At 36.8% G+C, this 13,420-nt stretch overlaps 1 protein-coding gene across 1 annotated transcript in view; it reads right to left on the bottom strand.

The window, feature by feature from the left end:
- The window catches only part of ANK3 (ankyrin 3), a 365,422-nt gene that overhangs the window by 176,464 nt on the left and 175,538 nt on the right, over positions 1 to 13,420 (bottom strand). The window contains exon 9 of the mRNA XM_081569013.1: positions 3,586 to 3,684. Within this exon, the coding sequence (XP_081425139.1) occupies positions 3,586 to 3,684 (99 nt within the window). The remainder of the gene's footprint in view (positions 1 to 3,585; positions 3,685 to 13,420) is intronic.

Raw genomic sequence — 13,420 nt, 5'->3', positions numbered from 1 at the left:
TGCAACAAAGAATGGGAACACTTTTCATTTGAGACACTGCCACCCACGAGCATATGCACTTGTTTATTTCCTGCCAAACATCCCTCTGCTTTGTGTGTTGATACAGCCTTAGAGGAAAACATGAAGCAAACAAAGAAACAAACTCTGAGAGAACAAATGACGTAGTGAAGATTAGAAATGGGTGGCAGTGTCACAAAAAGAAGGAAACTCTCTAATGATACACAAAACCACTACCTCTTATAGGTCACTGAGGAAGCATAAAGAAAAAAACATCATCTGCCTTGTGGAAAGGGGCCTTATTATGTATATATAGCATCTCATCAAGCTAAAAACATGGGTCCAGTGTGATGGTTTTCTTAGCTCATAAAGACGGAAGTCTTGAAGATTTAGAGAGATGGTCTTAAAGTTCAGAATGCATTCATCCACTTAATATTTATTCGACAAATATTTGGTGAAGGTCTCCTAGGTAACAGGTGTTGATTGAGGTGCTTGGGGAATTGCACTGAATATGAGACAAAGTTCTTGTTTTCATTTCATTGAAGAAAGAGATAGCAAACAAGTAAAGAAACTAAGAAGGTCTCTCTGAGAAGATGACATCTGAGATGAGAAATAGATGAAGACTGCAGAGATCTGGGACAGACTGAGAAAGCTCAGTCTGAGGGAACAGGAAATGAGAACAGTCTTAGTGTATTATATGAAGTGGAAGGAGGTTGCTTGGCTGGAGATGGTGAGGACCAGAGATGAGGCAAAGAGGTGGTCAGATTCTGGTAAGGACTTCTCAGTGCAGTGGGCACGGGGACTTCCGGATAAACATGGTAGAAGTGATGTGTGTGTTCATCCAAACTTTCACAAGCTCCACTGAAAAACATGAATGGAATTAAAAGACAGAATCCATGGGGCACGCACATGTATGTGTGCAGGCACACCCACACAGTCACACAATGGGAAAGAAAACAAAAACTTACGTGTGATGTCTATAACTTTAGAATATGAGAAGAGATTTTAAGTGTGTTAGCTTGTCCAGCAGAAAGGAGAAGGCTGACACCTAAGTGCCTGGTGAAGGGTATAATCTGTGGTATGCTGGTAAATGTCTCACGATAGCTCTATGAAAATAGGTAGCATTTGCCAATTTACACTGTGGAAAGACCTCTACTCTATGACCGATGTCAAGCTACCAACATGATGTTACTGAATATGGAATTAGGAAGAGATGTACATAATAGGTTCAACAGTGTGGCTCCAGTATACTACAGTGTACAATGAAGAGAATGGATTTACCTCCCAAATGTCCAACAGGTGACAACATGGCAACATAGTACCTTGGGGGATAAAGATGAGGCTTGGGACCAAAAGCTGGATTGGTTTGGCTGCCTATGGAATTGTCAGGTCTATAGGTCCTTCCAACCCAACAAAACCAAATGACTCCCCCCCTGGGCCTTGCAGGAAACCAGGAATTAAATCTCTGGAGATTCTGGATTCTGGGCTCAGGGCTGAGCAGAGGGCAGTGGTTAGGCTCTGATTCAGAACAGGCAATCAGAATAAGGAAGGACAGAATAGCTGTTAAAAGAGTATGGTCTCTAGGGTTAGACTACCTGGGTTCAACTCTTTGTTCTGACACAAAATGAGACATCTCAAGAAAGTTACTCTATCACTTTGGGTCTCAGTTTCCTCATCTATAAAAAGTGCATAATAAAACTCATGCCTCAGGGTTACTGTGAGGAGTAAATGGGTTAATATATGTAAAGTACTTAGAGCCCAGTATGTAGTAATCACTACGTAACTGTTGTTATCACTGTTATGATTAAGGTATACATCGAAGACCAGGAGAATGATATAGCTCCTTTTCCTTACCCAACATATTCACCTAGAAACACCCTGAGAAAGGCTGGAGAACTCGTCTCTCAAAAAACTCCCTCCTAGAGAAAAGGCAACTAACCCTGACATTAGGGACTTCTCTGACCCACCTGAAAGGAGGCCTGCCTGCAGCACTCATGGAGCTTGCACTCAAAGGCGAGTGCCTGGCACACAGGGTCAGGTAGACCGTGGTGGGAAACTCCCATCACAAAAGAGAGAGCCAAAGCCAACAAAGAGATAAAAAGAAATCTGAGGAGTTAGGGACAGATGAGAGGTGAAAGAATTTAAAGAAAAGCCATCTTAAATGTTTTCTGAAAGGCAACAGAATATATTGCATCCGTAAAACAAGAACTGGATGCTTTAAGAAAAGAAGCTCTCAGAGGACAAGAAAATGTTCCTGCATATTAAAAACATCAAAAATAATCGAGATTTCTCAGGAAAAAAAGCCAAATACACAATGAGATGAACAATAGGAGAAGAAAGATGAGACAATGATTTGCTCTTTAATTGTGCCCATACTGCTCTGATAAGACGAAAATTAATTTAAAAGAGAATGATGAGAATTAATTCAAGACTTTTTAGGCAGGAGGCTGACATGATTTGGTTGATGTTTACATGGCTACTCTGACTGCAAAATGGGAACAGGATTAGAAAGGAGCAGGTGGGGAGGTGGGGGACAAGTAAGGAAGTGATTATAGTAGTTTAGGAAGATGATGTAGTTCAAAGATAGCAGTGGGATTAAGAGAAGATAGATATGGACTATGTGAAAGGAAAAGGAACAAGTAGAATGGTTTAGATGAGAAGCACTCAAAAGTCCAAGATGTCATTACATGCAATGAAAAAGGGTGGCTGCTTAATTCTGTTGGATAATTTCTCCAATGCTTGCCAATCTAAACCCTGTGTGATGAGTGATAAAATTGTTCAGACAACCTTGACCCTGTCCATCTTCACTAAAGTTGAGTAAACACTGAATAGAGTGCAAACAGGAGTAATATGTGTTTTGTTGTTGTTCACGTTTAGAAATTATGGCTCTTTATAAAGCTTAATATAGCTTCAAAAAGTCACTGGTTTGATTTATAAAAGCAGTAATGACTCTGAGGTAGTTTGTATGTCCCCAAATTTATTTACAAGTATTCTCTTTTTCAAATACTGTTAAATGGTCTTACCATTTAAAAAACTCAGAAGACACTTAGTAAAACATTATTTTTTTTCTTAGGCAATCGTCATGTTTTCCTTTCAGATATGTCAACTGTTTCAAAGGCCCCAAGTATAATCTTTCCAAAGTTTGCAGCCTTTATCACTTAAATAATACCTTGGTGTTTTTTTGAAAATAGTCTGTGAACTCTCAAGAGATAAACTGAGGGTCAGGAGAAAAGGTGCCAGCACCCAGACTTCAGACTGTAAATCTTACAGTCTTTCTTTTCCCAACAAGCAATCATTTCTGAGCTTTGGAAATTTCATAGAGTAAAATCAAACAGTAAGTGTTCTTGAAACAAAAACAAAAGTAACATACACACACAAATGACTCTGTGGTAGAGTGTGTTCCATCTGAAGGCCTCATGAACTCAAACTTGATCTTGAGGGTCTGTAAAGATTTGGTGCTCAGAGCACACTAATTGCTACCTTCAAACTATAGCAAATTCGATGTGATTGGAAGGTTGGGTGACATAACCAGTCAAAGGATTCAAAGCTAAATACAATGTGATTCTCAAACGCCTGGGAAGAAATTACCTTGGTTTTGGAGAGAATGGGGGCAGCTCGATCGAGCAGCATCTCCACCACCTGTTCATGGCCACTTCTCGCTCCACAGTGCAGCGGCGTCAGACCGTCCTATCAAAAAAGGCAATGTTTTCAAATACATTCGACCAGAAATTCTATGAATGAGTGTATTTCATCAAGATTCAGCGTGGCATCCAAAGTGCTGTGGACCAGCGAGCTTCAAATGCTTACTCATGTAGTATCTCATAATATAATTCTATTTTTTCAACTAAAGAACTGAATTTTTCATAAGTTTAAGCAGTGGTCAAGTGTATAGTTCCTTGCAAAGCTTATAGTTAAAAATGTAACCGTTCCACTACTCTTTTGACTATCCAATGGAATCTAAGTACTATAAATAATTGTATATCCACCATTTAAAAAAAATACTACAAACTTTTCAAACAGAAATTTGGAACAGGAATTTTATATTGCTCCTTTTTGCAGGAGCAATGCATGTCTATTTCCATTTCATTTCCCCCATATAATTTTATCTTCATGTAATATAATTTAATGCTTGAGTGTTTTTTATTGATTACCATAACATACTTCCCTGCTGCAAAAAAACATATATCTAAATTTTAAAAAAGTTTAAAGATTTCCTGAGAACACAAGCCTTTGAGTGTCAAAAATAAATCTCCTGATTGGAATTATAATTATTCAAACACAATGGATCAAAACAGCAATACATTATAAATTTTATGATTATTAAGCAAGAGTCACAATTTATTAAAAATTCCTCTCTGAATGACATATGTTTTTTCACAATTCATTGATAGAATGAGACAGGGTTCAGCATCAATACTTTCCCAATTTTTGTCTTTATAAATGTTAGTGCTGAGACATCTTGTCTGCATAAATAAGTAGCTGGACTTTTGTTTTGGCAGTACCACTAATTCTCTAAACTTTTGAATTACATGCCACAAATCACTTAATAACCTTTCATCAAAGGGTTTTTCAATGATCCATCATAAGACAACTTCATTAGATCTTTTCTGTTAGTAGCAATAGAAGAATTTGATTATCTAAGCACCAGAAGCACGTAGCTCTTAACAGGACACCAGTGATCTGAGCTCTTCCCTTCACCTCAGAGGTTTTGCACCCTGGGGCGTTGTGGGTTACAGTTAGAGTCAGGGCCTTTCTTTAGGACTAGGAGAGAAGGGCTACTGTATTAAAAAAAAAAAAAAAGGTGAGAAAGAATTAACAGGGAAGCGAGGAAGTGGAAACTTATTCATTTAAACTATCTAAATGGCTACAAATCATATGGAGAAGTTTTCACACATCTTGGTTTTGTTCCCCATCTTGAAGATTCCTGCTGTTGACACTGAATACCTACCCTAAAGATAGCCATATTTTAAAATATGTCAAAAGTTGATTCAATATACTCAAGTCACTTGCTAGACTACATGAACAGATCTTGTAAGTAAGCCTAATTATCTAATACGTAGTCAATAAGGTACAATCCTATTTCTAAACTATTAGCCAAATCTCAGTACAATTAAAATTTCTTAAAATATGAGATTTGAATCACAAATATGATATGAGTTGGACTGTATATTCTTTGAACATGTTTAAATATTCCACCTTTTATGCTAATTTAAAACATTTGCTCTTCTAAAGCAAACTAAAGCAATATAATAATAGTCTTTCAAGTCAGAAACAGCATTTTCCTAACAAAATAGAATAAAATAAAATCTGAGAAGACATTAAAAGTATACCATGAAGGCAATTGTCTTCCCAGTAATATAAAATCTGAAAATAACTGAAGAAGAAATAATACAATAATCACATCTAACTTCTGACACAAACAAAATTCACCTTCTCTGAATGTGATTGTCTTTTATGAACTAAAAGGTCAAATTTGATTCTCTCATTTCTCGTAAGTACACTCTGGATGACAGAATACACGTAGGCATTTTTAAACTATGATCACACACAAAATTATTCATCTTTGAAAACTCATTTATCATTTTCAAAGAAAACTCATTTATATCTTTGAAAATGATCTTCCCCCAGGCAAAATCCTACATACTGAATATAAAGTGTTTGGCTACCAGAGAGAAAAATCTACTTCAACTCTTTAATCTTTTGAAGTACATTGTTCCTTATACAGACATATATAATTTTGCTGACTTTATCCTGTTAAAAAAGTTTTAATCATGGAAAAACTTCAAACATATTTCAGACTAAAGTAGACTGAATAGTGTAATGAGTCCCTAGCTACCTGGTGGACAGCATCAACAAATGTCACCTTGGCATGCCCATTGATTCATCTCTAACCTCACCTTTTCTTTTTTCTTGTATTGTTTTGAAGCAAATCCAAGACATTGGATCATTGTTTCCTTACAACTACCCTTATACAGAAGGGTATGATCTTTATTTTGTAAATGAAGACTCTGAGGTTCAAAGAAGTTAAATGACTCATCTAAGGCGTCACAGGCTGAATTCAGCAAGAGGTCAGTGCTGGCTGCAGGACAAATAAGACATGTCTTGGCAGGAGTTATTAAGACAATGTCTCTCTGCTCAAACTTTTGGACACTCCTTGCCTTCCTTTATATTTTGCAGCTGCTACTTCTGATCTCCAGTGTTTAAGTATTAAAAACTCATAGAATCTGGGGACTCAGTCAGGAAAGGTGACTTTTTTTCAGTCGTGTCAGAGCTGTGAAGGGCTTTCCACTCTAGCCACTGCTTGTTTTACCACCTTGTTTCAATGCTAAAGCCTGCAATTTCCCCAAGGAGAGCCTCACTGGTTCCTAGCTCAACAGAGCTCCCTGAAGCACAGCTCTGTCAACTGTAGTTTTACTTGCAGTGTTTTAAACATTGATTGCGAATGTCTAACTCGTTTGGATCTTCTGCAAATTTGCTCTGTAACTTTTCACAGGTGCATGGCTCTTCAAATAGCCAGAAGCCCAGCAGGAAAGATCTCTTTCAGCAGGAAGTTGTATAAGATGTCACAACTATCTGACTGCACAGACAGTGCCGGCCTGGCTGCTGGGACAGTCACAGGTCAGTGCAACTGGTGCCTAGAGTTAATGTGAGATCTTTAATTAGCATCATAGTTAACACAGTCACGAAGACCAACACGACTGGCTGATCCACATTGAGATGGAAAAGTATAAGCCACATAGTGATTCACAGTTCTGTTTAAAAAAAAAAAAAAGAGCTGAGATTGACATTCCTTAATATCATTTTTGGAGGACAAAAAGTAAACATTAAATTTTGAACTAATTTATTCAGCTTTGAAATAGATGGGACATCACTCACATTCCTGAAGCACTGCTCTGATGATACCTCTGTGTTCATAATGATCTTTAATAACTGATTCAGTCCTTAGTGAAGTCTAAATTCCTCAGGTTAGCCTTCAAAGTCTTCCAATCAGTCGCTGCTACACTTAACTTTTGCCTAATCCCCTTCCCTTCCACCTCAATTACGCTCTTCACATTCCCTGCAAAAGCCTCTCCTGTTCTTGTTTCTCTGCTTTGTGTGCACTATTTCATGTACCCCAAACTTCCCTTTGCATTTTCACCAAGATCCAAACCTTATTGTTTAAACTATAGGTTTTCTTTGAAGGCTTATTCAAAGGTAGACATAACCATTCGACCATCAGGATTCCTCTCATATTTTATCTGAACCTCTTTGTGGGAAACTATGACATTTTGCTTGGTATTTTAGTGATTTGTGGACATGCATTATCATTCCAATGAGTTTGTTTCTGAGGACAAAGTTAATGGCTTAAAAGGGATACTTGAATCTCACAGAGAAGGTAACTCAGTATCATGTTTATGAAAGTTGCTTAATAATGACTGAGTAAATGAGAATGAGTGGGTGAATGAATGGGCTTTTAGGCTAGTCTTTTAAAGATGCTTTCTAGTTAGCTGCTTATAAATTCCTTTCCTTCTTATTCTCTATGTTTAAGAATAGACTGATTTTATACCCTAGAAGTGCTATTAAAATACCTTATTGTTCCAGAAAAAATAAAACTCCCAATAGATAAGTGACTTATAAATTGGAATTACACTGAAGAATATGACTCAGTTTTCTTAGCATTAAGAATAAGAAAGTAAGACCATAAAAAAGAATGAAATAATGCCATTTGCAGCAGCATGGATAGAACTAGAGATTATCACACAGGTGAAGTTAAGTCAGAAAGAGAAAGACCATACAATATCTCCTTGCAACCCCATGGACTATACAGTCCATGGAATTCTCCAGGCCAGAATACTGTGGGTAGCCATTCCCTTCTCCAGGAGATCTTTCCAACCCAGGGATTGAACCCAGGTCTCCTGTACTGCAGGCAGATGCTTTACCAGCTAAGCCACAAGGGAAGCCCAAGAATACTGGAGTGGGTAGCCTATCCCTTCTCCAGCAGATCTTTCTGATCCAGGAATTGAACCAGGGTCTCCTTCATTGCAGGTGGATTCTTGACCAACTGAGCTATCAGGGAAGCCATAGAGATTATCATACAGGTGAACTAAGTCAAAGAGAGAAAGACAAATACCATATGATATCACTTATATGCAGAATCTAAAATACGATACCAAGGAACTTATCTACAAGATAGAAACAGACTCAGACATGGAGAACAGATTTGTGGTTGCCAAGAGGGAGGTGAGGTGGACAGAAGGATGGAGTTTGGGGTGAGCAAATGTAAACTATTAGATATAGACTGAATAAACAACAAGGTCCTTCTGTATAGCACAGGGAACTATATTCAATATCTATGATAAATCATAACAGAAAATAATATTTAAAAGAATATGTATGTATACCTGAATCACTGCTGTACAACTGAAATTAACCCATTGTAAATCTTCTATACTTCAGTAAAAAAGGAATCAGAAAGTAAGAGAAATATGAGAACATTTGCTCTAATTAAGGTCCCCCCCCCCACCTTTTTTTATTTCAGGACATTATAAGCTTTAAAAAAAGAGCTATGGTGGATATTGTGTTTTGTAACATAGCAGGGAATTGGTTTACATAGCAGAGAACTCTTTTCCTTAAATTTAGAGCAATGCTTTTTCCAATATAATACAAGGATTCTTATCTACTCCCAACACCTAGAAATTTACAATTAATGCACAGTGTCACTTCGAATGGTCCTGGACCAAAAAGCAGTCCCTCAACCATATACAACGGGATACAGTTTTGACCTCCAATTGAAAAATGCTTAACAAAGGCAATTCTTGGGGCTCAAGGGAGGCTGCCTCAAGACAGGCAATATATACAGTTGGACAGGAGAGAAGGAGCAAGGATGTGGAGTTGCCATAGTAACATTATGGGAGGGAAATGAAATTGCATGGGGTTAGTGATTTTTTTTCCAATTCCCTTGATTTCTAAAGCACTAACATAATGAACAAGTATTCCCTTGGGAAGAATTCTGAAGCAATGCAAACTGGCGAGTCTAGATCTCATATTTCATTTCAGTGGCAGTGATCTTATTAGTGAGGTAGGGAACAGCACTTCACTGGCTAGACAAAAGGCTCTCTAGTGTTAGACAAAGAGCAAAAGCTTGCACACTCCAAGGTCAAAAAGATTTTCTTTCAGGTCTAGCTTTTCTGAAAAGCACAGAGTGGGACATTAAAGAATCACACTTAGGAATACTGAACCCAGAAAATATCCTTAACAAGTTGAACTTGCTCAAAGATAATACTGAAATGACACAAATTCATGACTTGGGAAATACTTTCAGAAAGAGACACATTTATTTTGATCAGTATCCTCTAGGTTCCTTTCTATTCTTCCTTTTAAGCAAAAAACATACCCAAGAGAAGGAAAAGGAAATCAAGCAGAAACTCTGGATATACATTTTCTTCTTTGTCATGGATATAAAATGGGATATGATATTTAACTGAAGATTAAAAACAATGAAAGAAAAAGCAAGTAGTACCCAGGAGAGGAGAGTTATAATGATAGCCAGAGAGAAATTAAAAGGCACTGGTTACATTCTAACAGTCAAGCTATTCTCATATCTGTATTTTTCTCTAAAAATTCTGACTGTATCCTCATTTTGCACATGTTAGAGAATTGTAGATTTGGCCTGAGAGGAAGTGAAATAACATTTTTTGAAACCATTCTATTGTCACAGGTATTTTATATTTGTGATCTTACTGAATTTTTATAACACAAGAGAAAGGCATTCGAAGTTGCATTTATAGATAAGAAAGTGCTGCTCCAACGATTAATGTGCCTACCTAAGGTCACATGCAAGTCACTGGTTCACATTGGGACTTACACTCAGTTAGACTCACATTAGAACTTAGTTCCTGCATCAGAGGGACTGGATCTCTTCTACTGCAGCAAGCAATCTCCTTTTAACATCAAGAATTCATTTCTGCCATTTATATACAGGAGAGAGAAATATATCTTTCCAGTCCCTTCCTTGCTGTCCTGCCATACAGTCTATATGTTTAGAATCAAACTAAAATGAGGTAGAATTCTTTGTTGTTCTTTCTGCTTGGAAAACTAGAGCTTTCTTTCTGAGCCTAGAACACACCCTTATAATATTTGTTGTGTATTTTTCTATTCTCTTCTGTGTGAGCTTTTTCTGTCTCTTCTTTCTTATCTTCTTTTGGGTTAATCGAGTATAATTTAGTTTTCCAGTGACTGATTCACCATATTTATCACTGACGATCTCTTCCTCTGCCTTTTTAACTAAACTCTTTCTTTTCTTTCCTGTTTTTAAAAGTGGTGTTCCTAGAGATTAAAATAAATATCCTTAAATTATTACAGCCTAAATAATATTATTAATGATATTATATAGTAATAGTATTTATGTGATTATGTGTTGTTATATAATTTCATGTATGAGAATTCTACAATATTATAATTTCATTTATGTTAGTAGCTTCATATTTTGTGTTATAAATATATATTTAACTTTTAAATGCATTATAAATCTTATAAAAATTGATATTTTTATTTAAACAATCAATTTTTTAAAATTTTAAGAAAATAAAAATAGTTTTTATCTGATTATTACTGCTAACTCTTCTCTAGATCCACATTTCCTTCTAGTATCGTTTATCTTATGTCAGAATTAAGAACATCCTTTAATATTTCTTTTAGTATGAGTTTGATGGTAACAAGTTATCTCAGCTTTTGCTTATCTGATACTGTCTTTATTTTACTTTTATTATAGAAATATACTTTTACTGGATATAAATTCTAGATTAGCAGATACTTTTCAGTCAGCACCTTAAAGATGTTCCGTTGTCTTCTGATCTCCAGAGTTTCTGATAAGAAGTCAGATAACATCTCTTCAATAGGCACTATTTTATGACTATGAAATATTTAATAGTTAAAGAATTTATCTTAACCAAGGCAATCACAATTCTGGAAATATAATGGAAAGCAAAACTCAATCCTAATATTTATTTTTCCCTCATATTTAACCTGATAAATATAACCAGTTGCATTTCTGGGAAAGAAAAAAGTGTTAGCTGCTCAGTTGTGCCTGACTCTTTGCAACCCTATAGACTGTAGCCACCAGGCTCTTCTGTTAATGGAATTCTCCAGGCAAGAAAACTGGAGTACTGCCATTCCCTTCTTCAGGGAATTCTCCCAACTCAGGGATTGAACTCAGGTCCTCTTGTATTGTAGGCAGATTCTTTACTGTCTGAGCCACCAGGGAAGCCTGCATTTCTGGGGAAGGACAGGCTAAAATTACAGGACATCTAAGTGTCTCCTGACCTCTTTCCAGACTAGTAAGAATTTAACAATTGACAGATTTGAGCTATTCTGAAAACCCTTTATCTACCTGCATACAAATATCTCTTTATTCTTATAAATCAGCTGGATGTCATTAACTTCAGGGAGCAAAATTATATCATCACAAAGTGAAAGTTGCTCAGTCGTGTCCGACTCTTTGCGACCCCATGCACTATATAGTACATGGAATTCTCCAGGCCAGAATACAGGAGTGGGTAGCCTTTCCCTTCTCCAGGGGATCTTCCCAACCCAGGAGTCATACCCAAGTCTCCCACACTGCAGGTAGATTCTTTACCAGCTGAGCCACAGGGGAAGCCACATATCCCCATTATCACAGGACAAGTATAAAATCAAGTAAGACATTTGGCAAACGTAACATTAGGAAGTGTATCTCATATATTCAGCAAATACTTATTAAACATCTAGCATGTGCCAGGAAGTGTACTAAGTGCTATAGATATTAAGATGAATATGTGTTTCCGAGTGTCAAGGTGTAGCTTTGGATGTAATATTGTAGTAGTGGGATTATACGGAGAGGCGGGCAGTGGTACCTTGTTAGAAAGGCTGGAAGCTGGAGGAGGAATGGTGAGAGCAACAGTCTGGGAACCAGAGTATTATTATTACTGATTCTACCTGGAACCCCTGAAAATTCTCTGGAGCACTACATACAAGCACAGTTGCCTTTATTATTGGATTGAGAAGAGTCAGTGAAAGGAGATGGAGAACTCAGAAACTGCCACAAAGTTTTAAACCGGTTCTAATTTAGAATCTAATTTAAATTGGTTTAAACTCAGAAGTTGCCAAACTAGTTTTAAACTGGTTCTAATTTAGGGTCCATATTGAGCCTCTGATTTGGCTGTGAGCTGATGCAAAGGAAAATAAAAATGACAATAGACCATCCACTGCAAAGTCTCTTCCTTTAGAAAGGATGCAAATACACGTGCTAGCTTTGCAGAGAGCAAGAATTATATGGAACTAGCAGCTACCATAAGTAGTCATTCTTAGCAATGCATTTCTATAAAGAAACAAATTAGGATGCTATATATAGATCAGATTGAAGCATTTGCCTTGATATGTGTACATGTCTCAGCACATTTGCCACTACTATTACCTCCTAAATTATGTTGTCATTGTTATGGAGAGACTATTAAAGCTCTTCTGTCATAATAACTTTCGGTGTGTACAATATAGTATTGTTAACTATAGCCACCATGCTGTACCCTAGATACTTGAGCTTATTCATCTTATAACTGGTAGTCTGTACTATCTAACCAACATCACCCCATTTCCCCTACCTCTCAGCCCCTGGAAACCACTATTCCATTCTCTGTTCCATAAATTCAATGTTTTCAGATTTCACATCTAAAAGATACCACAGAGTAGCAACCTAATTTATTAAGTCATCAGTGATTCTCTTTTTCTGGGACTCTCAGAAAAAGATAGGTAGATTGTTTTCACTTAACGGTGTTGCATAAGTCCTGTAGGTTTTCTACATTTCTTTTTATTTTTTCTTTTGTTCCTCTGATTGGATAGTTTCAAATTGGATAGATCAATTTCTTCAAGTTGGTCCAGTCTACTGTTTAAGCTGTCTACTGAATTCTTCAGTTCAATTACCGTATTTTTTTTAAATTTTTTAAATTGGAGGATAATTGCTTTATAATGTTGCATTGGTTTCTGCTGTACAACATAATCAGTCATAAATACACATATATCTCCTCCCTCTAGCGCCTCCGTCCCGTCTCCCATCCTACCCCTCCAGGTCATCACAGTCACTGTTATTTTTAGCTCCAAAATTTGTTTGGTTGTCTTTTTATGTTTTCTATCTCTGTATTGAACTTCTTGAATAGTTTGTATTTTTTTTTTCTGATTTTGTTAAACTGCTTACCTGTGTTTTTAGTAGATCTCTGAGCATCTTTAGAACACTTATTTTGAATCCTTTGTCCAGCAAAGTTAGTGAAAGTTTACTGTGTTCCTTTGGTGATGTCATGTTACCCTTGATCCCTTCCTGATCCTTGTAGCTTTGCACAGATATTGTGCATTTAAAGAAGCAGTCATCTCTTTCAGACTTTATGGGTTGACTTTGGTATGGAAAGACTTGCTTCTG

Source organism: Giraffa tippelskirchi, chromosome 2 (genome assembly GCF_054371585.1).
Source record: "Giraffa tippelskirchi isolate mGirTip1 chromosome 2, T2T-mGirTip1v1.2.pri, whole genome shotgun sequence".
Lineage (NCBI taxonomy): Eukaryota > Metazoa > Chordata > Mammalia > Artiodactyla > Giraffidae > Giraffa > Giraffa tippelskirchi.
The sequence above is the reverse complement of the archived record's forward strand: the minus strand, read 5'-3'. Positions and strand labels throughout refer to the sequence as shown.